Here is a 26,897-nt window from a genome sequence, read left to right on the forward strand (position 1 = left end):
TCTTGCCCCATCGTCTGCCCAGCTTCCTGCTGCCTCTCCTTTTTGCCTCGGGCCTCTCTCTGTTCCTTTCTCTCTTTTCCTCTATCCCAAATGTTGATTCTTTTGTTTGTTGGTTCACTCGTTTATTCAGATTTCTTTTTGTTGTGTGCTGGGTACTGAAGAACCCAGGGCCTTGCACGTGCTAAGCACAAGTTCTACTACTCGTACGCACTGCATCTTAGCACAAAAAGACCCGGCAGGACAAAAACCTCATGCGTCATCTCAGCTCTTTATTCAGGGGATGAAATGGTGACCCTGGACCCATTCTCTGGGTGGAGGATGAGCCCCTGAAAAAAGAAAGGGACTGGGTTTATACAGGTTATTCTGAGGGGTGGTCTAGGGAACACGTGTCAGTTTGCTTGGACAGTCAGGAATGTGAGCTTTGTGGTCAAGGTCCGTGGGAAGGGTCTGAGGAGGATTTACTTTGGAGGAGATTATGCCTCCTGGAGACTGTTTCTTTTGGGGATGATAAGACATCCTCTCTGCCTGCAGCCAGTTCCTGGAAAACATTGTCTTGGGAGATGAAGGCTGTCCATGCGTGGCCTTCTTTTTGACTCCCTTTTCTTTTTCTCAGGCCTCATTATTTGGGGAATTTCTTATTCTCCATATCCATTATACACCCCCAGCCAGAAATATTTCAGGGCATCAAAAATGCATCCGTCAAGCCAGGCACAGTGGCACCTGCCTGGATTCCCAGCGACTCAGGAGACTGAGGCAGGGTTTCACGTTTGGAAGTTTATAGGGCAGGAAAGGTCAGTCCTGCCTCCAAGTCTGAATTTCAGGGACCACCCTGTCTTCCACTAGGCCAGCCCCAGGCAACAGTATTGTGTAAGGGCCCAAAGCACTGCGGAATATATTTAAAGGGGTGATGCCTATTGGATTGGCCCCAGGGCCAGACTCCTGGCCTTGAACTTGTGATCCTCCTGCCTCAGCCTCCTGAGTTGCTGGGATTACAGGCGTGTATCATTGCGCCAGCTTGCAGTTTTTTTATATAGAAGAAAATGAAGCTTATCGAGTTGAACCACCCATACAAAGCTATATAGCTGATACAAGGCAGGACCAGGGTTTTAATCCAAGTTTTTCTTCCATACTGTAATACAGCACTTACTATATAGAAAAATGACTGAATAAATTGCACTTACTATTTTAGCCAAATTCATGGGTAAAACCTCAGACATGGTCTCTTATTCTTATATAGCAATATCTATCTTTCATGATATTAATACATGACAAAGAAAATCCCTTGTGTTCCTCTCATGAGTCTGGAAAATGAAACGTTAGCACAGATAACAATAATTAGCTATTCTTGTTTGTGGTTCCAATAATTTAGGAGCTACTACTCAGAACAAGAGGCCCTCTGATTCAAATATAAAAATGATTCAAATACAAGAGTATTCTAGTCACAAACACAAAGATCTAAAATCCCACTTATGCCGTTTCTGTATAGTAAGAAGAGAAGATGAATCTTAAAGAGACAGGACCACCATAAGGACAAAGGGCAGGTGCACTCCCAAGGTCTTAACTCTGACCTATTACCCACCAGAAGTATGGTATGAATGGCCCTCCTCAGTCCCCCAGCAATCCTATCCACTAGACACCAGGTGCATCACAAAAGCCAGGAGTCTTTACCATGATGTCTCCAAGAATAAACTAGGCGAGAGAGTAAGGATATTGGGGATTACCTTAACCTGTGGCTCATGAAAAGTGTGGAATGATTTTCTTCCACCCAAGTGCTCTCTCAACAGCCCAGCCTTGTCCCAGGCCAGGATGTCAGTGTGGGATGGTGGCCCCCATAGTGGAACACTGCAGTCCCTGGATAACTCACTATTCATTCTTCAAGGCCAGGATGATTGCACAATGCCCACCACCAGTAGAAAGATTTTTTAAAAATTTATATATATATATATATATTTAGATGTTGATAGACCTCTATTTTATTCATTTATTTGTATGTGGTGCTGAGAATTGAACCCAATGCTTCACACATGCTAGGCAAGTGCTCTACCACTGAGCCACAACCCCAACCCCAGATTTTTTTTTAAAGCAAGCAAACAGGAATTTTATTAAAAATAAAGGGGAAAGAAAGACCCAAAACTCTGGGCACAGCGTACCCGGGAGGGGCAAGAGTGTCCACCCCCTTTACTTATGAGGGACCAGCCTGATTCTCCTCTTCTTCTCGAGGGGAACCCCACTGCCCGCTGTGGGCTCCCATTAAGGCCTTGCCCGTGTGTTTTCCCTCACTGACAGGCAAACCGTCAAGTCAGGAGTTCCCATCTCCTGGACCATTAAGAGTGGCCAAGGGATCAGCAAACCGCTGCACCAGCCTGGGGTTGCAGATAAAACACAGGACACCAACATTCTAACTCAACGGACTGTACTGAATTTCAGTTTTCTCAATCTGGCCCACTGGTTTTTTTTGTGTGTGTGTGAATAAAACTTTATTGAACACACACACACACACACACACACACACACACACACACATACACACACACACACACACACACACGAGTGGCGGACATCCCAGAGACGTAGATGAATACAGTTCAGGTGAAGGGGAGTCTCTGTTTAGTCTGAGGAGCAATCAGGACATTTTGTCTCATAGTCTCTCATACCAGATAGGGTGAAGGTATTTTAGGAGCATCTTCTGTCCTATTGAACACAGCTGTGGGTTCCCATCAGTAATAAACACAAGGGATTCAGGTTGTTCTTTTGTTTTGGAACCTTATTTTGCTAGTCAGTTTCCATAGGAGCAAACTTGAGGGCATATATGATAGGGCTCTTTAATCTCCCTCCCTTCTCTTCCACGCCCCTTTCTTCCCATCCCTCCCTCCCTCCCTCCCGCTTCTCTTCTGCCTCCCTCCTTCCCACCCCTCCCTTCTCTTCCACTTTCCTTCCCCACTTCTTCCCTTCCTCCATCCCTCCCTCCCCCCTTCCCTTCTTTTCTTTCATCCTTCCTTCCAAGGACTCAGCTTCTCCGCAGTCCTTTCTCAAAGGAGAGGAAATTGGTTCCATTCCCGGGGACTGATTTCCTCACTAGTCATCTTTGGAAGTGAGTCCCTTGTCAATAGATGTAGAGGGTTGAGTTAATTATGGCAAATTTATCATATTGGTCTTATGCAGAGTCCTGCTATTGTTTTACTTAACTGATTTATTGACTTTTATGGTCATTATCAACCTTCATGCACCTTCCACGGACACCTCTCCTGATGTTTTAACGTGTATGCTCTATTAGGTGTATTGGCGCAAACTTTTGCCAAGTCAACTTTGTTGAGATGTGATTTATATAAAATAAAATGCACCCCTTTTAAGTGTGCAAATGTCAATGGGCTTTGGCTCCTGAGTGCAGAGCACTCTGATCATTGTGGAACTGTCTTTGCACCCATCTCAGCCAATGCCCACCTCCTCCCACCAACCCCAGGCCACCTCTGTTAAGGTTTTGTCACTGTGGATTAGAATTGTGTTTATAAAGGTTCATACATGTGGACTCAGTCTGTATGTTCTCTTCTGGGCTGGCTTTTTTCACTCAGTTTAATGCTTTTAGATCATCTATATTGTGTGAAACAATGCTTAATTCCTGGTTGCTGGTGATTATTTATTGCATGGATACACCTTGATCTACTTGCTTACTAGCCGACGGATAGTTAGCTTGTTCTCTTACGAAGAATACAGTCGCAATGGGAACTCAAGGTTTGGTGTAGACAGAGGTCTTCGTTTCTCTTTGATAAATGCATGGCAGCAGAATTTCTGGGTTGTATGGTAGGCATATGTGTGACCTTATACCAAACCGTCAAGCTGTTTTCCCACGTGGTCACACCCTGGCGATCGGCAGTAGTTGCTAATGTCCATCCGTGTTTGTGTGCATCTGATTCCCCAGCGTGTTGTGGCTGCAGTTATGCAGTTCTCCACGGTGTGTGCATGCAACACATTTTTTTTTGTAGTATTGGGGATTGAACCCAGGGGTGCCCTTTATTATTTTTGAGACGAGGTCTCACTAAGTTTCCCAGGCTGTCCTTGAACTTGTGATTCTCCTGCCGCAGCCTCCTGAGTCAGTGGGATCAAAGGTGTGTGCTACCTCGCCTGACTGCACCCATCACATTTACCTTCCAATTCTCAGATGGAATCTAGGTCATCTTTAATGCCCTGACACTATAAACCTTGCTTTAACAGATATTAAAAAAATATATACACATATATATTGGGGATTTTGGATTCACTTGAACCACTGAGCTACATCCCTAGCCCTTCTTGTTTTTCATTTTCAGACAGGGGTCTCACTAACTTGCCCATGCTGACCTTGAACTTGTGATCCTCCTGTCTCCATCTCCCAAGGTGCTGGGATGACAGGTGTGCCCCACAGTGCCCACAGACATCTATGAGATGTACAAATGGACAACAGTTCTCTTATGGACACATGGGGATTTCTTTGGCATATATACTTGAAGGGGAACTTTGGATCAGGAAAAATTGCTTATCTAAATTGGACCAAAGTCATTAGATTCTTCCCTAGGAGGCTGCCTCCCGCTCAGAGGAAGATCCTGGTGTTGTGGGGTCTGGCACAATCACCATGTTTAGGTTCTTTTTCTAAAGAAGAATACAAAGGTAGGAACAAAAGTGAATGAGTGTGTTCAGAATAAAATGTGAAATCACAATGAATTACCGGGGTTTCCTTAGATAATCTCCCTAAAATGCTTACTTGTGAAAGGCTCCTGGCTGCCCTCTGGCTTCCTCTCCCTACTTAGAACATTCTGGAACTCCTGGCACTCACAGGGCTCCCAGGGACTGAGGAGCCCTGAACCCTCATGAGATTCACAGTCCATGCATCCCTGATCTACCCTCCACCGGCATGTCTGAATAATCTCAGAATAATGCGGATTTAATGTTATTCCCAAATTTTGACAGTTTTCACAATTCTAAAGTGTGCCTGTCTAGATCCATCCTGACACCTGAATTTGTATGATTCCTGAGTTAAGAATGGTTTTTACTAAAAATAATAATATTTAGTGATGTGGATAAGTGATAGGAAATTCAAATTTCATAGTCTATTAATCAGGTTTTATTGGAATAAATGCACACCCATTTGCTTCCACGCTGTCTGTAGCTGCCTTTGTGCTACCACTGTGGAGTTGGTAACCGTGAAAGACTGTGTGGCCTGCATACCCTAAAGTATACGTCATCCAGCCTTTACAGAAAAGTCTGATGACCTTCGTTCTACAGCATTAATTTTTCTTGGAGACAAAAGTCTTACTCCATGTCAGGAAGAAGATATTTCTCTTGGTGGCATGTCTTTGAAATGATAGACATTGCCGTTATTTTGCAAAAGGCACTTGACTTTTCCGATCGACCTGCCAGGCTTAGGTAGTAGTTAGCCGTTACCGTGTAACATTACATTTCATCCCAAACTCAGAGGCTTAAAATAGTGATGATGCTTTGCTGTCACTGTGTGTCAGCAGGTTGCTGGGGTTTGGCTGGCTTGCTCTGTGAGGCTGGCGTGGCCGGGGCAGCTCTCTCCCTCGCTGTCAGTCTGTGGGTCACTGGAGCTGGCTCTACTCATGCATCTCTGGTCCTCTTCAGGCACAGGCTTCTCATGGTGACCGCAGAGACACAGTAGGGCAAGTGAGAACACCCATCACTTCTTAGAGTCTGGGTCACCTCGGCCCTCTGATGGGTAAAGCAGGTCATATGCAAAGGCAGTGAAATACATTCCTCCCGACGTGCGGATTCAAGTACAGGTGAAGAGCTGGGGTCAATAACGCTGGGTTTAGAAATACTGCCGTCGTGTTGGTTTTCTTTGCCCTCAGGGAGGATGCTCCTTGCTCCTAAGAAACATGCGCTGTTAAAGGCAAAGGCTGTGGCTGTCCTGTTCATTGCCTTGTTGTGAATGCTGAGGGTCTCGTTTCCAGTAGGATAGCCCCAGAGCTACCGAGGTACTTTCCTCTGCTTCTGCCCTTCCTTTTATATCCTTACAATGAGCCACCAGCATATGGGACATTGAAAGATGTCCTTTTTATGAAAAGAACCCAAGGTACCCAGAGGTCTCACTCCTTTTCAGTCTGACTTGGTGTTTTCCTCTTCATTAATCAGAACTAAATTAAAAATAAAAACATGTGCGCCCTTCTCTTCTTCTAAGTTGTATCTTAAAACTCTTCAGAGGCAAAGCTGCCCTCTCGGTAACCCCCCTGCCCTCCCTCCTGGCCTGCTCAACCGGTGGGATGGATCACTTGCTCGGCTGTCTGATCTCTAATGACTGTTCCTCTTTTGGTTCACTGATCATGGATCTGCCCTGCTCTTCAGGGCAATAAATACCAGCCTGGCCCGCCCAGAATGGAGCCTTCTGCCTGCTCTGCCGGCCTGGAAGCTTCTAGCCCTTCTCCAGCTCTTGCCGTTCATGCAGCTCCTTTTCCTGTTTTTGACTGTTATGGTGCTCCTGGCCCAGGGCACCCGAGGTAACTCTCGAGCGTGTGTGTTAGGGGACCTGATGCGTGTTCAGGGGACCTCGGGGATTCTGAGAGCTGAGACTGGGAGAATGGTCTGGCAGGCTCCGTGGAGGCTGCTGGACAGTCTCTTTAGTCAAGGGGAGTTTTAGTTCTTTGGCACCAAAAGATCTTTCCAGCTCCCATTATTTGACCCCTCTGACCACCTCTCTGATTGGTTCTGAATAAGTTGAACTTGATGACCCAGGGATATGATGGGGGGTGGTAAAGAGAGAGACTTGGGTCTGGAGTATAGAGAATGTGGTGGCTTCCCCAAAACATTCCCTAAGAGGATTTGAAATTTGATTTCCTGTTGTCTCCACGAAAATGAGTCCTAAATTTCTAAGTGTTTGAAGATTCCGATTCTACTTTTTCACTCGGGTCCCAATATCTGGGCTACTTCAGGTTGTTGATTTCTCAGGGAAGTGGTTTTCAATTCCCTTGACTGGTTGAGGCCAGTGAGAAGCCCCAGGATGTTGTAGAGAAGACAGTGTGAAATTCTTGGAAGTTTTATGGATGTCAGAGAGGACTTACAGTTGTTCCAAAGGGTTTATGTCAGACTCCTGTTCCTTTCCATTAGCATGGCCAGTGGTGGTACCAAAGGGCAAAGGGTGAACGTGGCTACTTGATATTAGGTACCTGGGCACCTTATAATATGGAGGAGATAAAACCCTGGAGAAAGGGGTTCCCCTTGCCTCTCTCAAGGGAGCTGTCCAAGGAGGGGAAGCTGCCTAGTAGATTCCATGTCACTGAGAGCTTGGAGAAGACAGAGTGGAGAAGGGAGGGACAGGGGTCTGTAATCTCACTTAAACTTCGGGATATCCCGTGTGGGCTTCTTCCCCAAAGACCTCTTTTCGCTCCTGGGATTTAGCCTCTCCTTTTTCCAGCCCTTTGCTTCCTTCCAGGACTAACTCTGCTCCCTTTTTCCCTTCTGCTTTCAGTCACCAAGTGCTGGAATACACGAGGCAGGTGCAGAATGACCTGTAAAGAGAAGGAAGTATTCTATATATTGTGCAAATATGAGGGGAAGTGCTGTGTGGAACCCAAGTACGTACACTTCAAACCCAAGGCCCCGAATGCTTACTTGGAAACCTTGAGTTGACTTCTGCAGACTGACTGCCTCTTCCCACCTTGAGTCTCAATATCACTGGAAATCACAGTTCTAGTAAATCACTCCTGGCTGTTCACTCTTTCTGTCTGACAGTTCCATCCAGTTAAACTTGGAAACAAATAAAGAAGGAAAAATGTATGTGTGGGTTAGAGAGAACAGATGAACCAGCCGGTGGTAACAGTCTCATCCTTTGGCAATGTCCCTAACCTGCCAGCCCCTTGTTGGTCCAGAGGACATTAATAAGGAATGTTTATCATACTCATTTAGTTCTTTTTTTCTTCTAGATTAAAACTCATAGAACCTTCTACCACAATGAACCTGTTCCAGGTTTGGTTGTCCAATATGATAGCTCCTAGCTGCAGGTGGCTACTGAGCACTTGAACCATGGTAGTGTGGTTGGGGAGCTGAATTTTGACGTAGTTAGTGACATAGCTGAAAAGACTAGAGATTCAGGCTGAGGCAGGCTGTAGGCCCCAGGTCCTGGGTATTCTAGGGGAGTCAAAGAGGCAAGCAAGAATCCTTGGTGAACACAAGAACTAATTCTTAGCCCACATCTTCTCTCTGCTTTCACATCAACGGCTTCACTCTTCTCCTGGTCATAATGCAACTTGACTCTCCAGGGACTCCAGGATCACACCTCTTATCCCCTGGAGGGTCATCCTCACCCTGGAGGGAGCTGGGACCAGGTGCTGTGGGGACCCTTGCTCCATCTTTTTTCTTTCCCTCTAGCTGGGGCCACTGGATGCTGGACTGTAGGATCGTCCTTTTCCAGGATTGATCCTGAACTGAAACAACAGAGATTTTGCCACTTTTTTGCCCTGTGATCTGGGTCATGGCCCCACATATCTCCATCCTTGATCAGACCCACCAGAAGGAGCCTGATTCTTCATGGTGGCTCAGGAAGTTCCATTCTGAGTGGCGCATCTCCTACCTGCCTCTTGTAGGAGAGCTTTATGAGCCTTAGGGTGTGGTTCAGTCACCCAACCTCTGGATGAAAAACTCCAGCTTCAGTGTCTGAGTCTCACAGAAGCTGCCAAGGAAGGAGTGTTAAATTCAGGACCAGAAGATCTGGGTTCAACTCCTCTTGTGATCACCTGTCAGCTGCGCGACCCTCGGTGAGCCATCTACTCTTGTCTGCTCTGTTTTCTCATCCCCAAGCTGGGGACCTGTTTACTCAAGGGACAGGCTGTCACGAGGATTAAAGGAGAGAGAAGATAGGAAAATGCCCAGTGTAGAGTCTAGCGTATGTTCCCTCCTCCTCCTCCTCATTCTGTTTTTTTTTTTTTTTTTTTTAACTGGAGATTGAACCCAGGGACATTTTACAACTAAACTACACCCTCCATCCTTTTTATTTTGAGACAGGGCCCTACTAAGTTGCTGAGGCTGGCTTCAAACTGGTGATCCTCCTGCCTCAGTCTCCCAACTTGTTGGGATTACAGGTGTGCACCACTGTATCCAGCTACCTGTGGTTGTGAATAGATGTAAATTGAATCTAGGATGATCTCAGTCCCCAATTTTCTCCTTTCAGGCCCCGCCTAGCATTTCTCTGCCTTTAAAACAGCCAATCACTCTTAGAACAGAGATGAGACCCCTGACCCCACACTTTCTCTCTAATTATCTCACCCTCCTGGCTCCATTTCTGCCCCACCCAGCTTGGGTACCACCATCTGGCTCGTGGGCTCTCTCACCTCTCTGCATAGTGTCAACCTCAGGTTACCAATCATGAAAGAATGACCCCCACATGCTTTCTCCATGTGTGCTCTTTAGCAGCCGATGATTCTTAGAGAACATTGTCTACCCTGCCTCACTGATTTCACTGGAGGCTCAGGGCCTTGACCCTAAAAGAGCTCCAGACACTGCCCGACCCATCTCCTGCTTTTCCTTAAGCTTCATTTCTCACTCTCTGAAATGGTTATTCCATGATTTCCCCCTCTTCCCAATCTTCTATTACTCCCCCAAGAGTATAGAAACCACCAGAAGCAAATGCATGTTCTCTTTGCTAAGTCTATGCTCCCTTGCATCTGCCTATAACACCTGTCCCACTGTTGTTTACAGAGAAGGAATGTCTATCCCTCTCCCTGTCCACCATCTCCTCTTTGTGGTCCAGGACTTCTCCTTCTATGATGCTCTTCAGTCTTCTCTTCTGTGCCAGACCTTTCAATCATACTGAAAAAAAACCAAATGCTCTACCACCCACCATCTTAAAACATCTCCCAGTTCCGTATTTCTCCCTGGACAGAGTCCCACTTCTTTGCAGTTCTTCAAAGAAAACCTTCTTAAAATGTGTTTGTTTTATCCATTTAAAATTTCCCAATCGTTTCTTCAACTCAACCAGTTGGATTGGAAGCTACCACTGGAAGTTCTTCAGTGAAGCTTCCCAGCGCTCTCCGATGTTGCCAATCCCAACAGACCCACTCATTTTCCTCCTCCTGATTCGGAGCAAGAGTTTGACTTGTGGGCCACGATCTCCTCATTGAAATGCTTTCTTCGGTTGACTTCAAAGATACTGGATCCTCCCGGTTCATCTCTGATGTGTGGCCATTGCTTTTCAGTCTTGTCTGCTGGCTTCTCCTCCCCTTCCCAAATGCTGGGATCTTTTCTTTTTTCTATCTGCTCCTTTTTACTAGATGCCTTGAATACTTTCTCTGTACCGAGCACTTTCCAAGCCGTTTCTCCCATACCAAGCTGTCCATCGCCTCTGGACTGGCATAGCTGCTCCCCCGAATGACACCTCCATTTGGTGCCTCCTAACATATCCAGAATGGAACTCCTGGAGGGGACTCTGCCTCCTCCAGCCCTGTGACAGTTTTCTTCTTCCCATCCTTGGATGGGACAGCGTGCACCCAGGTCCTCCAAACCTGGGCGCCATCCTGGATTCTGCACTCTGGCTTGCTCCGTTCGATCTGTCAGCAAGTCCCGGGGCGCCACCTTTCAAATACATCCCAGGCACCCACTTCTTTCCAACTCACTCAGGCCACTATCATCTTTGTCCAAATTCCTGTAATGGTCTCCTAGCTCACTTCTCTAATTTTCCACATGGCGTCCAAAAGACCAACCACATCCTGCCATGACTCTGTTTAACACCAGAGAATGGCTTCCTGTTTCCCTCAGGATAAAATCGAGACTCCTCACCCGGCCAGGAGTCCCTGCCCAGCCTGGCCCCATCTACCTCTCCATCCTCCTTAGATTTGGGCCACCTGGCTTCCCTTGTGTTCCTGATGTCAACCTAATCTCTCCTGCCTTGGGACCCGGCTGAGTGACACTCCTTCTGCCTAACGAGGCACTGCCCTGAATCTTGGTCTCCTTGGCTCTTCCTGTCTTCTGGGCCTCAATTTGAATGTCAATTTGAATGTCCTATCTAACAAGGTCCTTTATATCACTCTGCTGGTTTGTTTCTTAGCACTCTTCAGAGATTAGCTATCATCTTGTGTGTGTTTGTTTCTTATTGTCTGCCCAGGAAAATTAGGATTTCACGACATCAGGGTCCCCGTTGGGTTTGTTCACCATTCTGTCCTTGGCACCTGGCAGGCAGGAGGGATACAATAAATATTTGCTGCCTGTGTGAATATCTAAGCTCTAAGAATGTTCACTTCCCACCCAAACAGGGCTCTCTTGCTACTTTCTTATGCTTTCCCACAGTCTGAGACTCAAACCTAGTTTTTTAACTCACTTCATCATCTATAATTTAGCAAAAGCTCCTCTTCCCTTGATGTGGAGGAAAGGGTGGCAGAGCCTTAGTTTAGGGTCCTTCTGGAAGGAAGGGGGTCTAAGATACCAAAAGTTGCTTCTTGAGATTAAAAAATGGGGGGATTTACAAAATCTGGACTCAAATGACCCTCATAAATATCTAGCGTAAAACAGGACAATAAGTAATCTGCTGTCCTGCTTGTGGTTAGGTACGTGGGAGCTGGGAAGGGTTATTTTGAATCTGGGAGGTATTTACTCCAGAACTTCTTTCTGATGAGCACTCAGATCCAGAAGAAAGGACTTTACCCAATCTGGGCATTGAGGGGTCTGGGTACATTGCAGGGGCGGGTGGGGTGGGGGAGATGGGTGGGAAGGTGAGGTGGGAAATAGCATTTGTATCCAATCGGGCTCATCCCCATTCTGGTTACATTTATATTGAGACAATGTTCTGCATTTTGAGTCAACAAAGCTTTGTCTGTCCTTGGGAGACATTCAAGAATTTATGGCAAGGGCTGGGGAGATAGCTCAGTCGGTAGAGTGCTTGCCTTGCGAGCACAAGGCCCTGGGTTTGATCCCCAGCACCCCAAAACAAAACAAAACAAAAAAAACCAAACAAACAAAAAAAAAGGAATTTATGGCAGCCGGCTGTGGTGGAACACACCTGTAATCCCAGTGGCTCTGGAGGCTGAGGCAGGAGGATCTCAGGTTTGAAAGCAACCTCAGCAAAAGTGAGGCCCTAAGTAACTCAGTGACACAAATAAGTACAAAAAATAGGGCTGGGGTTGGGACTCAGTGGCTGAATGCCCCTGAGTTCAATTCCTGGCACTGTTCGCCCCTCAAAAAAAGAATTTACGGTAGCCTGCACTGTCTTGATGCCTGAGACTTTCAATGCTTTCCTCCTGTTTTCTCACCTCAGCCACTGAGGCCCCTTGACTCTTCCTCAGCCACATTTTTGTGCAAGCCTTGCTGTTTTGGGGGCTGCTCTCTGACCCTCACTCGCATCCTCTCTCCTCATTTCTGGGACTCCAGCCCCGAGTTTTGCTGCTGTTCCTTTAATCTCCCCGCCAGGTGGTCCCTCTTCCTAGCCCTCATCTCACGAGGGTTCCTTTTGGAATTCAGCAACATTCCTGCCACACTTTGAAGATGAAAACAGCTTGAATTTTTTATTGCTTGTGATATTAGAGTTCACGGGGGACCAACCTAAGCAGAAAGGGCATTTCTTAGAAGGATATCGGGTAGCTCATAGAAGTGACTGGAAGTCTAGGAGATCGGAAGAGCCCAGGGAGAGTAGGCAGCAGTGTTAGCCTGACGAGGTCCTGCGCAAGCATTGCCACCTTGGCCCTGGATGCGGGCTTCCCCCTGGGCTCTCGTGTCACCACTGTGAGTATTTCCCAGCTTCCCTGTGGTTTTGGTTTTGCTCTTTGAGATTCAGTCCTTTGCTGGATGACGCTGTCGGCTGAGCCGGGGTCACACACTTGTTTGCTAACCGTCCCCAGAGAGTATTCACCTTTAAAGTTCCCTGTGGTGGAAGGTCAGCCCTCTCTGCATCAAGACCCAAAGAAGAGAGTAACTCCTAGGTGGAAAGAGGCGAGTGTCCACAGACGCAGCCAACGGCCACCAGCGGGATGTGGCCCAGAGCCCTTGCCCTCGCCTGGGGTGTTCTCCCTCCCACTTGGACCTGTCTGGTTGCCAGGGCTAGGACTAGGGCGAGGAGCGGGGTGCCCGGGGTGCCACACATGAAGAGGCACTCAGTCTCAGGGTGGTGCAAACGTGTCCTTAAATGTCACTTCTCAGCTACCTGTCTCACCTCCCCTGAATCCCGACCCTGCCAGCTGTGTCCTGCACTTCGTGGCAGCACCCAGCCCACCTGGACTTAATATGTGCCCAGGAGGGTGCTGTGGTGGGCACCTGTAGGTCCAGGTCCTCAGAGGCTGAGGCGTGAGGATCGCCGGAGCCCAGGAGTTGGAGACCAGTCTGGGGAACATAGATTCCATCTCAAACAAACAAAATGGCAAATGTGTTCAGCATCTGTCTTCATGACAATTCCCACGAAGATGACTGATTTACTTTCTATATCCGGAATAGCATCTTGGTGCAAATATTGTTTATGTTTTTTTTTTTTTTGTGGTGCTGGGGATTTGAACTCAGAGCCTTGTGCTTGCGAGGCAAGCACTCTACCAACTGAGCTATAGCCCCGGCCTGCAAATATTGTTGAGTAATTGTCTTAACAAGATATAAATCTGACTTAAAATAGACAGCAAAATTGATCTCACAAAAGACTCCTTTTAGGTATATATTCCCATTGGATTAGTCTAAGTGTTGGATATGCGATAACTGTAGGATTGGTATTAGAATACATATTGAAATCAAAGGACAAGGCAGCAGGGGTGGGTGGTGGTCTCATCTGCTGCTGCGAGGGTCACAGGTCAGCACTTCCATCCTTAATGAGGAGGGTGGAGGGCACCCTCTTGGGAATCAGTTGATGTCACCTTAACCGTCTGGTGGTCTTAAGAGCAAGATAGGATACCTTAATAAGGTCAGCTACACAGGGTATTTAGCTTATTTTTTAAACAAAAATTGTGGGAAGGTGATGTATCAAGAATTTAATGCCATAATTCATTGCCTGATACTTTTTTTTTTCTTCCATTTTACTTGAGTAGGCATCAGCCAAAAAAGAGTGAAAAGATAAGATTTGTCTGTCCTGTTTTTGGAAGGGAAACCAGGACTTTCCTTTCTGAATCTGGGCCTTCCTTTTCTGCTGCAGAATTCAAAGCAGGTGCAGACATGTTCGGGAGCTTTCCTGCAGCCAACCCCGGCCTGCTATCCAGTTTTTGCTAAGGGAAACCTAGGAACAAGGAGGCTATTTAGACTTGATTGTCTCAGGAGAAGGAGGAATTTTTTTTTTTTTTTTTTTAAGGACAAAAGAGGGAAGGGTCGTGGTATCTGGGGCATTGCGTCTCCTTGGAATGGGAGAGGAGATGGGGTTTGGTTCCAAGGGTGTTTGATAAAGCACCCCAAGGGGGCAAGTATTTGGATGGGGTAACCTGGAAGGTAACCACTGTGGGGAGGAGAAGCAGCCAAGGCCTGGATGGGGTCAGCCATGGTGAAGAGCGATTCTCTAGCTGTTCAGAACTGCATAATGAACAGCCAACAGGATCCAGCAGTCACATCCTGATCGTACGAATAAAGGGAAATAAAGATCATCGTTACCAGAAAGGACCCGGTTCTTCCTCATTTCCTAGGAACATGAGGTCCTGTGGGATCAGACTTGAGATCCCAAAATAAAGGACATCGGCCATCTCACCAACTCTGCGAGAGGTGTCTCAGAGCTGGACTTTAAACAAATAAATGCAGCATTTCCTGAGATTTGGTGTGGTGGTTACTTCTCATGTTTCTCTTTATATTTTAAAGAATCGTAGAGAAAATATTCTCCAGTGGCCTCTTTTTCTTTCATGGGGCATGCTTGGAACAGGCCACATGGGGACATGCTGGTGCCGAGGGTTTGTCCAGAGTCCAACCCCTCAGCAGTGCCCTGGCCCCACCTTCAGGCTACGTGGGCCTCATGTTTTCTTCCCCCAAGTCTCAGGCCCCACCTGGGAAGCGAGGAGGTGATGGGTACACAGAAGTCCACAGGACGCTAGGATTTTAGTTATTCCTTTTACCTTCTTGTCATATTCTTAACCTGATAGGTTAGTGGGAGAAGTCCATGAAATAAGGTCGAGGCACAGCCTCCCCGGGAGCCTCCCTGGGAGCAGGCTAGCTGGTGTCCCCACCGCTCCCCACGGGCTGTAGGCTGGGGAGGCTTTGCAACAGCTAAAAAAGGCAGCTGCACAGATCTGAGGGCGTGGGCCGTGCCTGGTCTTCAGAACTGGCCGGAGCAGGCTGTGCCAGCGTGGGGGACTTTAAAAAGCCGGAGGCTGCAGTCTGTCCTCATCTTGGCGGGTCCCAGAGACACTGTGCAGCAAGGACGGACGAGTTGGCTCTCTGACCAAAGCTGGCTTCCTTCCCCATCTCGTGGCCCCTGCTCCCCACACCCTGTTGGGCCACTTCCCTTAGCCTTGGCCCAGATCTCCCAGCTCAACAGGGGAATCATGTTCCAGGGTCACGGGTGCAGAGGCCTGCGGGCGGTGGTGGGGGTGGACAGGGCTCTTGGCTGCACATTGGAAGATCTGGGAGCAGAGACGTGCGCATATAGGTACTAAAACACAGAAGCACACGCTCACGCCAGTTATGGGCGAATACACACTGCACGGAAGGACGAATAGGTGTGCACGTGTGCATTCATATACTCACATAGACAACACACACACACACAAAATGCACAAATCTGAGCATACACACCAGTGCACAAACTCACATATACATGCACAAGGACATATGAACAAAATTTAAACGTAAACCGACACCCAAACAAAACCGCTCCACAACAAATCAGCTTTTTTTGGTTTCTCCGTATGTCAATCAAGTTCATTTTTTGAAATTGTCACAGTGCTCTCTGTGCAGACCCGTGTGAACACTGAGGGCTTAAGAAATATTAAAGAGTTGTGGTCAGGAATGCCTGGAATCTCCAGGCCGGGGACTTCTGATCTAGTATAATAACAGCAGACAGAGGAGTTGTACCTCATTTGTGTACACTGCATCAAAATGCAGTCTGTAAAAATACAAAAATTAAAATAAATAGATCAATAAGTAAAAATAACAGCAGACACTGTATTATAGGTTTCAGTATCATGTATGTAATATAAAGCTGATACTCCGCCTCCCACCACCTGTCAATCTGTGCTCTGTCTGCCTCTTAGGTTATAGGAATTTCCGGCTTATGCTGCGGCCATTTTCCTGCTTCCCACGCTATGTCCTAACATGCTAAATAGCTATTGGTTCATCAGTTAGCTTGCAAGTATTCTCCGCTACTGGTTCCTTCCAGCCCGGGAGATTCCAATATCTGGGAGAAGCGCACACACCATCTTTCTCTTTTTTCCTTTCTTTTCACCCTGAGCAGACATGTTAGCCGACGGCATAATAAAGTCTCTTGCTGTGAGACCTCTGTCTGCGGTGCATTTTTCTGGGAGCTACTGGCCAGACGCAACTGAGATGATCGAGGGGGCGGCAGTTCAGCGGGATTGCACAGTGGCGGCTAGAATCGCCCCAGGTCCCAAGCTGCCTTACAATGTATTCCAAGGACTTTATGGACTTTCACTCGTTTAATCCTCACATCAACTTTTCCAAGTATTGTTACTCCCATTTTATAACTATAAAAAGTTTCAGAGAGGAGAAGTAACTTTTATAAGGTAACACAGCTGGAGGTTAACTTGAGAATATGGGCTTGTAGTCACTTTTCATGGTGTCTCAATCCATACTGAGTCCTGATGTGATACGTCCTGAGCGGAATGATATGTTGAGGGACACACAGTAAGTTGCTTAGTCTTGGACTAAATCAAACACCTGTCACGTTCATCACATTGTTGGATGGCGTCTCTCCCGGTCTCCCTCATTCTGGTCGGCTCCCCTGTGCACCAGACACGTCCTCACCCTTACCTTTAGTGACCTCCAACACCAAGCCAGTGCTGGAAGAACACTCTGGAATAAGCTTGCTCCTGTGAAACGCTACAGAACATGCCTATGTGCTGAAGTTAAAGGGGTTGCTTTAGATTTTCTGACTTTGTTTTGGTCCCTGCCCTGCTGGTGGCCCGTGCTGGTGCTCAGGCTCCTCCTGGGGCCTAGGGCCCTGCTCACAGGTCGCAACCTGGCAGCTCGGGTCATCGGGTCAGGTGCCCCTCCCCCCAGCCCCCGCCCCACAGAGGAAGCACTGCGCTTTCCCTGAGGGGGAACAGGCCCCACCTCTCGGGGTTTCCACTCCTCCTCCGTCACCCCAAACGCAGGAGTTGTAACTACGATGTATCGACTGCTCCCGGACAGCACTGCCTTCGACGCCCAGTGGACACTTTTGATCATTCAAGGTCACCTCCTCAAACGGGCTTCACAACTTGCTCACGGTCACAGCATCTGATTACCACTGAGGGACATCCACAGTCCTTTTTATGATTTTGCTGTGAGACGGGGCCTCCTTCCAACTGGCTAGCCTCAAACTTTCGATCCTCTGACTTCAGCCTCCTGAGCCTCCGGGATTACAGGTGTGGGCCACCACGTCGGGCTGCATTAGGACTTTTAGCCAAGGAAATCCTTCGGCTGTTTGACAGTTCAGCGAATTCTCCTACCAGGCTCAGCACACGGGTGGGGGACAGGGAGGCGGGAAGCAGAGCAGAGCGCAAACTCACCAGCTTGGCCAGTCCGTGGGGGCGCCGCTGGTGCCCGGTGACTCTGCTTGGGACCCTGAACTCAGTGCCTGTCTCCCGGCTTCCCTACGCCCCGGACACTGGCACCACGGTGGGCGCCTCTGCTAAGACAAACCCTCCACTGTCCCCTTCCTGGGATCACGGAATTCCGTTTTCGACTCCACACCCTTTTTTCGGACCTTCAAATCCTCCATCAACAGACCCCTCACTGGTGTTTTCAATATCCAATATCTCCAGAGGTTTATATTTATACTGTGGTGTATTTTCCTCGGCCTAGAAATTACTTACAAGCTATATATATATATATATGTTTTTTTAAAATTTTATTTGTACCAGGGATTGAACTCCAGGCCACTCAACCACTGAGCCACATCCCCAGCCCTGTTTTGTATTTTATTTAGAGATTTAGAGACCGGGTCTCACTGAGTTGCTTAGGGTCTCGCTTTTTCTGAGGCTGGCTTTGATCTCCTGATCCTCCTGCCTCAGCCTCCAGAGCTGCTGGGATTACAGGTGTGTGTCACCTTGCCCAGCCCCATATATTTCTAAACCCACTTCCTCAGGACCTGCTGCTAGGCACCTTGGAGAGTGCTCTGATTTGGAGTCCTGACCATGGGTGTGGCCTGGCTCTCACATCATCTCTCAAAGCCACCGCTTCCTCCCTTGTCACATGAACCTCCTTGTGAGGAACAGCCCTGGAAGAGGAAGCGGAGTTGATGATATTCTAAATATTGGTTCCCGTAGCCCTGGGGTGGGTCATCAGTGGGCACAAGGGATATTTGGGGGTGATGGAAATGTTCTAAAGGTAGACTGTTGAGTTGGGGGTACCATTCTGTCGATTTACCAAAAATAATTGAATTGTACATTTAATGAGCCTATTTTGATATATAAATCATATTTCACTAAAAAGGTTACAAAGAAATTAAGGCTACCCACCATGACTTCTCTGATCTCTCCCTGACCTCAATGCTGCAGAAACTTCTCAAATCCTTCTAAGCAAGAATCGGTAGAGGCTTCTTTCCAATGGACCTCCTCTCTTAGCTGGATCCCAGTAGAAAAGTCATAATCAAAAGCATTACATTTGGGCTGGATGCAGTGGCTCACGCCTGTAATCCCAGCAGCTCAGGAGGCTGAGGCAGGAGGATGGCAAGTTCAAAGCCAGCCTCAGAAAAAGCGAGACCCTCAGCAACTCAGTGAAATCCTGTCTCTAAATAAAATACAAGAAAGGGCTGGGGATGTGGCTCAGTGGTCGAGAGCCCCTGAGTTCAATCCCCAGTACGAAAAAAAAAAAAAAAAAAAGGATTACATTGGAGCCAGCTTGACCTGGGTTCAGATCCTGGGTTTCCCCCTGTTATCACCTGGGCCAAATATTTGCCCTTTTGAATTTGTCTTCCTGCCAGTGCAGTGGAGAAAAATCTTTCTGGCTATTAAGAGGAGGAAATGAGAACAATAGGGATTAAACACCTGTCACCAAACCCAGCAGAGGGTCAGGCCCATCAGCTGGGACCAGCGGCTTCTTCCACAGCTTGGCGGGAGGCTCTGGGGCGGGGAGGTTCCAGCTGACAGTGAGGACTTTCTTCTCTCGCATCCTTTACGTTTGCTCTCTCTCTCAGGCCTTGTCATTTGGTCCCGAGGACTTGAAATAGCCTCCTGGTTCATCTTCCCTCCCTTGCTCTGCCCTGGCAATTCTCTTCAGTGTGGGTGTCAGATTTTTATAAATGTATCACTGATCTGTTCATGCCACCGTGGTCCTCTCTAAAAACACCCTACAGCTCCCCATCGCTGCGGGATGGGCCCCTGTGGCCCGAGCCTGGCTCCAAGTCCCCGCGTGAGGATCTGGCTGGAGGAGCTCACCTCCTCCGATGTCTCCCCTCGGTCTCAAACCTTCACAGCCGCAGCTGCTTACTGACCATTTCTTCCAGCCTTTTCTATGGAAATCTGCTTTCTATTTTCTGTTTTGCATCCTACCTAGAAATCCCCTGAGCAGGTCTTTACACCCAACAAAGTCTCGATTTTGTCACATGGGTTGGGGGTGCACCATGTCCACTTCTCGGGACTGCCTGGAGATAATTCTGATGGCCGGCGATGATGATGAAATAAGGAGAATTCAAAACGAGAATGAGAACAGCTGATAATGATTCAGCCCCTGTTAGGTGTCGGGCTCTTGGCTAAGCAGTTGACAGAAATTACCCCATTTCATTAAGTTAGGCTCAGTTGTGATTTGTTTTTAATTATAGGAGGATCATAACATTGAACTTCCTCAAGACCTATGGGTATCAAGAGTAAGGGCCAAACCTCCCATCTAAATCTGTGCTAAACCCAAATTGGTTCTCCCAGCCTAGCGCGCAGGAGGTATTGAACAAATTCCCTTCTTTCCTTGTCCACCTGGAGTTCTGTCCAAGGCATATCCCTTATCCAGTGTCTCCAGCATCTCGGCTGGATGGACACAGTCCCCATGGCCTTTCTCTGTGTTTTTGCTGTGCTGGGGATGGAACCCAGGGTCTCCGGTGTGCTGGGCAAACGCTCTACCATTGTGCCCCCAGCCGGGTCCCATGTGTCCTCTTTATATCACTTTTACTCAGTCCAACTTATTTATTGCCTATAATTATGTACTAAAACGATTGCCATCTAGTATCTATTATTTACAAATAGTTGTTATGTAATTAAATCTTGTTTTATATCTCATGTCAGGTATGTCAGAGACTGCTCTCTTTCCCTGGATGTCGGTCCTTCCTGTCTCCATCAGGCAGCCCCTGAATCTTAGCTAGCCGTCACTGTCCAGAATAAAGAAAACATGTCCAGCAGCCAGGTTTGCTGTGAGTGAGCTCTGGCCCCTGGATTGGCATGGAAATAAGGTGCGGCACTTCCGAATGATGTCTCTACAGGAAAAGCAGCTGCCCTGTGCTTCCCTCTCTCCCACCTTCCTGATGGCTGGAATAGGGACTTGATGGGAGGAACTGAATAGCCCCTGGGTCATCAGATGAAGCTACCTGTTGAAGATGGACCATCAAGTCAAAAGGAACCTAGCTCCCTGCTGGACTGTGAAGCTGCCACAATTAAGTGCACACACAGACTTATACATAAAAGAGAAATCAATGGACATATTTTGGAATTATTGTTTGGGAGCAATAACTGTTAAGACGGCTGGATTAATACCTTACTGCACCAGGTGATGTTATGCATACTAGGGTTATAAGCTATATTCGTCCATTTTCTGTTGCTATAACAAAAACACCCAAGGCCGGGTACTTTATAAAGTAAAAAGGTTGATTTATCTTACAGTGTTAGAGGTGGAAGTTCTAAGATCAGGCAGCTCCCTATGTTCCACCTTTGGTGAGGGCCTCACGGTTGAGGGTACTTCAATGGTAGAGCGCATGTGGAAGGGATCACATGGCAATGTGAGAGGCCAGAGAGATTCAGGGGTCAAGCTCACTCTTTTTAAAACAATTCACTTTCTTGGGAACTAACTTGGGTCCCTAGAGACCCCTTCTAAGGGTGATGATACCTCATGGCCTAATTACCTTGCACTAGGCTCTACCTCTTAAATACCCTGCCGCATCTCAACATAGCCACACTGGGCACTGATCTTCCAGCACAGAAAACTTTGGGGAGCTCACTCAAATCACATCCAAACCATCTCACAAGCTAGGTTCTGATTCTAATGAGAGAAACAAAGATTAATGATGTAAGGTAAATACTCTCCCAGGCAAATCCGTGAAGCTCACAAACAAGCCATCACGATCCAGAGCAACATGGGAGTACGGTCATCTAGGGGGAAAGTCTCTCCAAGAGGGTGACATTTGAGATGAGATCGACTGACTAGCAGGAGCCATCGGTGGGAAGTTCAGAAGGAAGAACTTTATAGGGACAACAAATGACAAATTCATTCCCTTGAACTGGGAGTGAGATCGCCAAGTTCAAGATTCAGAAGGATGTGGACACTTGTATCTTTTTGCTAGAAAGCTGAGCGAGTCATTTTTCAAATGATGTGTATTCGCGTATCAATGAGTTAAGGAATTCCTCCGTGGGGCTTGAACGGCCAGGTGGTTTCAGTTCCCTGCCCGCCTGCCGCTCCTGGCACTGGTGCTGGCCCCTTGCCCACGCTCCCATTTGTGCTGTGTCGAGACATCTGCTACACACTGTCCTTTGGCCGGCTGACCTCGCCGTACAGATTCCCTCCTGCTCGGATTCACTGCCCACGGCCCTGACGATAAAAGGAGGCTCATCTCTGCTGCAGAGAGCTCGGTTTGTGTCCCCTGCAGCTCAGCCACCACCTTCTCCTGGGACCCGAGAACCATGAAGCTGCTTCTCCTGTTCCTTGCTGTCTTTCTGGCTGTGGAACCGGTGATGTCAGGTCAGCTGGGCTCTCTCGAGGGTCTGGGATCTTGGTCTTGGGCTTCTCCCCTTTCCCTCTCTGCTCACCGTGGGCAGTGCCGGGGCCTTTCCTCATTTTGTGGTGCTTTGGGAGGGTTTCCCAGGATCCTCTTGTGTTCACCTCTCCCCCGATTCTTTCATGCTGATTGGTGGGATGGTCCATGCTCAGAGCATCAGGGGCTTCGAGGCAGGGATGGCCCTCCGTGGGAGCTTGGGAGATGGCTTGGGCTGGAAGGACCTGGTGCAGGGCGGGGGCTTTGGAGAGGAGGCTGAGGGCTGGGTGAGTCATGCATGGTGAGGAGACCTGCGGGCTTGCAGCGACTGGGGGAATATTAGGCTGAGCTGAAGGAGGGGACCGGGGACTTCCTGACGGTCTGAGGCAAGCTGGAGAGGGAGTGGGATTTGGGCTTGAGGGAAGCTGGTGTTGGGCATCTGGCTGGGCTTGGCCTGAGGCTGGGAGTCAGTGCCCCATGGTGCACGGTGCTTGGGTTCAGCTTGGTGATGGGCATCTGCTGGGAATTCTGGTCGGTGACTTGATTACATTTGGGTGTGGCTTGCAGCTGGGGCTCAGGGGACCCCCAGCTGGGTAAGGCTGGGTGTTGACTGCATTTGAGTTTGAACTGGGTGAGTATGGGGTCAGGGGGTTGACCCTGGTTTGTGGCTGGAGCTGAGGTTTGCTGGGCTTCTGTTACGGGATCTGGCTATGGAAAAGGAGAAACTCTCCATCCCCTAGGGTCCGAGGTGGGCTCTGTCCTCTTCCCAACGTTCTCATGCTTTGCTAGGTGGGAACTTCATTAGCATCAACTGATCCCAAAGTAAGAAATAGGAAGCTAGGGGATGGGAGACAGAGGGTGGGAAGTCTGAAGAATGTTCTGCAGAAGTTTCCAGTTGGAGCAATTGCCTCGGTTCTTTCCCCTCTCAGGGTCTTAGATCTTCCCTTTCCCGGGACTGGGTCCAGTGTGACTCGCTCATCCCTCTCTCCTGCCTTCTCCCGCTCCTCCTGCTCCTCCTCCACCTCTTCTTGGGTCTCTGCTTGAACAATACTAACATCTGCTCAATGGTTGTTCCTACACCCAAGAGTGTTGGAAGCATGGACACTGCCGGTTGGTGTGCAAAGATGACGAAGATCATGTCCTACGCTGCGAAAATCGTAAACGGTGCTGTGTCCCTAGTCGCTATGTAACAATCCAGCCAATGACAATCCATGGGATCCTTGGCTGGACCACTCCTACGGTGCCCACGACAGTCCGTAAAAGGAAGAAAAACAGACAACGTGGCTAGAGATGACTTTGCTTCTTAGTTTACAGGCTTCATTAAAACTCATGAATGTGCTTCTTGTGTCTATCAATCATAAAGAGTGGTACCCTGAATGGACAGAGGCAGGGGAACTGGCAGGATGGGGTGGAAGATGGTAGAGAGAAGGCTCCGGGGCTGGGTCACAGCAGTCAGGTGATGATCACAGCTTTGAAGATGGTTCCTCATCCGGCCACCCCAGGAGGGGGTGTGGCATCAGGCATGTCCTGAGGGAATGTGGGAGAGGGCGAGAGATTTAAAGGCACCTCTGGCGTCCATCGAGTGGGAGGACCCTCAGGCTGGAAGAGTTGGTCCATCTTGGAGGTGAGCGGTGAGGAGGTAGATTGAGACCGGGTGGAGCCCAAATCCTCAGGTTTGTAGGGAAGTCAGGTAAGATGCCTTAGGAGTACCCAGCCCCGGGGGTCAGAAGGTTCCCAAGTACTAAACAACGATAAAGCATAGGAACTGACTCGTTTATATATGAATTTGTTCATTATTCAGTTTTTACAAATATTCTTTCACGCATTCATTCCCTCGCTCATTCATCTCAGGTCGGCCGCTTAACACTAGCAGACTCTGGATCTAACCCTCCCACCGGGGAAACTGAGTCATACTGGACCCAGTCCCAGGAAAGGGAAGCTCCGTCTCAGGTTTATGGTAGGAATGACATGAGAATCTGGGGAGACTGAGGCCTCCCTCATTCGAATGGGTCATTTGACCTGGGAGGGGACTAATGCATGGGAACACTTAAGAATCCTGATTGGGGTCCAGCAGACCTGGATGTCTTCCCAGACCTTGTTATCTCAAATTCTATGTCCAGGGCCTCATTTATCCACGTGGTAGTTCACCCTGACCTATGTTAGGGACCTAGACTGCTCTGACACATGGGGCGTGATATAGAGACAGACAGGAGTTCACTCTGATGCAGGAAGATAATTTGCTTTCCGTTCAATATTTCTGTTCTTAGACCCTGGAAAGAAAGACCGCCCCTCTGCTCCTGGTTCTCTGCTGGGCTTCCTCTGACTGAGCTCCTCAGGGAACTTACTGGGGCAAGAGGGATACGCCCACCCAGAGCCTGTGACTGCCCTCCCGCATTTCTGGACTCTGCTGGGGGTGCCTGTAGAACCCTGTGCCTGCTTCCAGGGGCTGCAAGGGCCTGTCCCCAAGGTACAGTCCCAGAGGGTGGGTCTACTGGCTGTGCACCCCAGGAGAGAGAAATGCCAAGACACTGTCTATGTGCAGGCCCCTGGGCGGAGTGTGGAGGTTCCTGCTGGGGCATCCATGTCCCTGTGTGTGAGGCTCTTCAGGGGGTGGGGCAGAGCTGGCAGGTGGGAGAAGGGGGGTGGACCTTGGGCTGGGTCGGCTGTCCTCACGCCTGGTTCACGCATGCAACTCTGAGAAATCCAAGAATCTAAATCCAAATCTGGCATTTCAGGTCATTACAAAGGACTAGCTCATTAAAGGGGACAGAATACTTTTCATGTCTCTTTCGTTAGCTTGATTCATAACGTCGAAGCATTCCGACGTAGGATATAGAAGCCTCCATTTGTCTTCTTACCCCAGATTTTGATTTCACCTCTGTAGGTTCTTGTTCCTTCTCCAAACTGAGTTCTGAGTGACTTTACAAACGGTCACTCTTCAGTTATGGCCTGCATCCCGTTATGGCGTAATGATCTGAATCATTGTCCCCTTCCCACCAATCCCTGGAAGGTGCACACAGGAGAGGGAAATCCCTGGGGGCGGGGCGAGGCCCGATGTGCACCTAGCGTGAAGCCCAGTGCTCAGCAAGGCTGCCTTCTGAGTGCTTCTTGATGGGTTGAAAAGATGAACAACGATTTACAAGCGAAAGCTTGACTGGATTGGATGGCAGCACAAAGGGCTGATGTCAGATTCCAGGGACTCAGTGAGGTCCTTGCTGGGCTCCAGGGAGCAGTGGACCTTGGGTCAGGTAGCTCTGACTCTGGCCAGGACTGTTCGGAGGTGGAGGAGTTCCTGGGCGTTGCTCCTTATTATTTCTTCGCTGGTTTGCTCTTGAAGCACAGAGACTTCACAGTGTGGAAGGTGGCTGGGGAGGGTCACGAGATCCCTCAGTCCTTGGGGCCTGGGATGGTCACGAGTGTAAGCTCGAGGGCGAGGGTTGGTGGTCAAAAAAAGCGGACAGAAATGGCCGAAGCAAGTTTTTGGAATTTGGCTCTTGGGCGGAATTCCCAGCCCTCCGGGGTACAGGTCAGGGTGGAGAGTTGAAGAAATTGCACGTGGCCCGGCTGCCCAGGGTCTTTATAGGCCGGAATAGGCGGGGGTCCTGCTGAGTGATAGACGGACGTAAGACTCAGTGGTGTTTATCTGTCCGTGTTTGATTGGTCGCTCTTTGGCGGGCTGCCCACTGCCTCAGTCATTCTGCTCTCTCCCACGTAGCCACTAAAGTCCCCATCTAACAACAAGATCCCTCGATCCTTGGGGCCTGGGATGGTCACAGGATCCCTAGATCCTTGGAGCCTGGCAGCAACCTGTTCACATGCGACCGTTCAGACTCCACCAAATTCATTCATCTGGAATCCTTACTTGGTCAGTAACATTTATTAAGCGCCTCCTCTGTGCTTTACACTGGGCAAACAGAGGCGACCCCCAGGAAGTGACAGAGGAAAGGGCTCAGATGTCACCATCGAGCCACAAGAAGTTTTCAGATAATAGACAACCTGTGCCTGAATATCTGCATTTGGGATTTGGGATGTGGAATTTTAGAAATTCCCTCTGATTCTTCCTTGGGGAGATAAGGTGTCACCCCTTGATCTCCCTGTTACACCTCCTGCATTCTTTGTAGCCTTCAGAACTTCGAGGAGCTCAGGAGACCTGTCCTGATTTTTCCATTTCACAGATGGGAAAGCAGGCCCCTGGGGAAAAGTGGCCTTCGTTCATATGCAAGTTTGGGACGGTGCCGGGTTTAATGTAGCAGTTCTCTGACTTCTGGCCAGAGGAAGGAGCGTCGAGGGTGGTATTCAGAAGCTGTGGGTAATCCGCGGGCAGAGGCCTGGAGAGTCATGGAGTCAACAGGTGGGTGGGTTCAGGAGCTGCAAAGTCCCTGCCCATGGTGGGGAGGACAGGGCCTCTGCATGGGATCTTTCTTGGGATGGACAGATTGGGCTCCAGAGGCTGCAGCTCAGTCCAGCCTCTGCTCTGTGCACTGATACACATAATCCAAATTACACAATTTGGAGGAATTCATTTTCTATTCTTGCCCAAGCTCCAAACAGGTAAAACTATTTCTTCCTTATTTCTCCTCACCTTGGTTTAGGCAGCCTGTGTTTTAGGTAAAATATAATGGCATTAATTACTCTTATTCAGTGCAAGGACTGACGCGCTCGTGCTGTATCCGCGGGTGCATGGTAGACTTCATATTAAGCCCATTTGGACATCGGGCACCCTTGTGTGCCTAGTGCCAGGTTTAAGCCCTGACAAATACTGGGTGCTGACAACTGTCTGCGGAATGAGTGAAAGAGCCTTGAGTACCGGCTTTGGAAGTTTGACTTTGACGCTGAAGACAACCAAGGACCATGACCTCAGCTGTCACCAACCAACATGCAGACGGAAAGCACTGTACATTAGAAAGAGGATGGGCTCCATGGCACAAGA

At 48.6% G+C, this 26,897-nt stretch overlaps 2 protein-coding genes across 2 annotated transcripts; both read left to right on the plus strand.

Moving 5' to 3' along the window:
• Nucleotides 1-6,359: 6,359 nt before the first annotated feature.
• Nucleotides 6,360-7,736, plus strand: Defb121 (defensin beta 121). The gene is made up of 2 exons (XM_047536534.1): nt 6,360-6,485; nt 7,454-7,736. The coding sequence occupies exons 1-2, from the start codon at nt 6,428-6,430 to the stop codon at nt 7,612-7,614; spliced, it is 219 nt and encodes a 72-aa protein (XP_047392490.1). The 5' UTR covers nt 6,360-6,427; the 3' UTR covers nt 7,615-7,736.
• A 14,073-nt stretch (nt 7,737-21,809) lies between these two features.
• Nucleotides 21,810-23,255, plus strand: LOC124976278 (beta-defensin 121-like). The gene is made up of 2 exons (XM_047539231.1): nt 21,810-21,954; nt 23,053-23,255. Exons 1-2 carry the CDS (start codon nt 21,897-21,899, stop codon nt 23,253-23,255), a joined length of 261 nt encoding a protein of 86 aa, XP_047395187.1. The 5' UTR covers nt 21,810-21,896.
• Nucleotides 23,256-26,897: the final 3,642 nt, after the last annotated feature.

The sequence above is a fragment of the Sciurus carolinensis genome, chromosome 2 (assembly GCF_902686445.1).
Source record: "Sciurus carolinensis chromosome 2, mSciCar1.2, whole genome shotgun sequence".
Classification (NCBI taxonomy): Eukaryota; Metazoa; Chordata; class Mammalia; order Rodentia; family Sciuridae; genus Sciurus; species Sciurus carolinensis.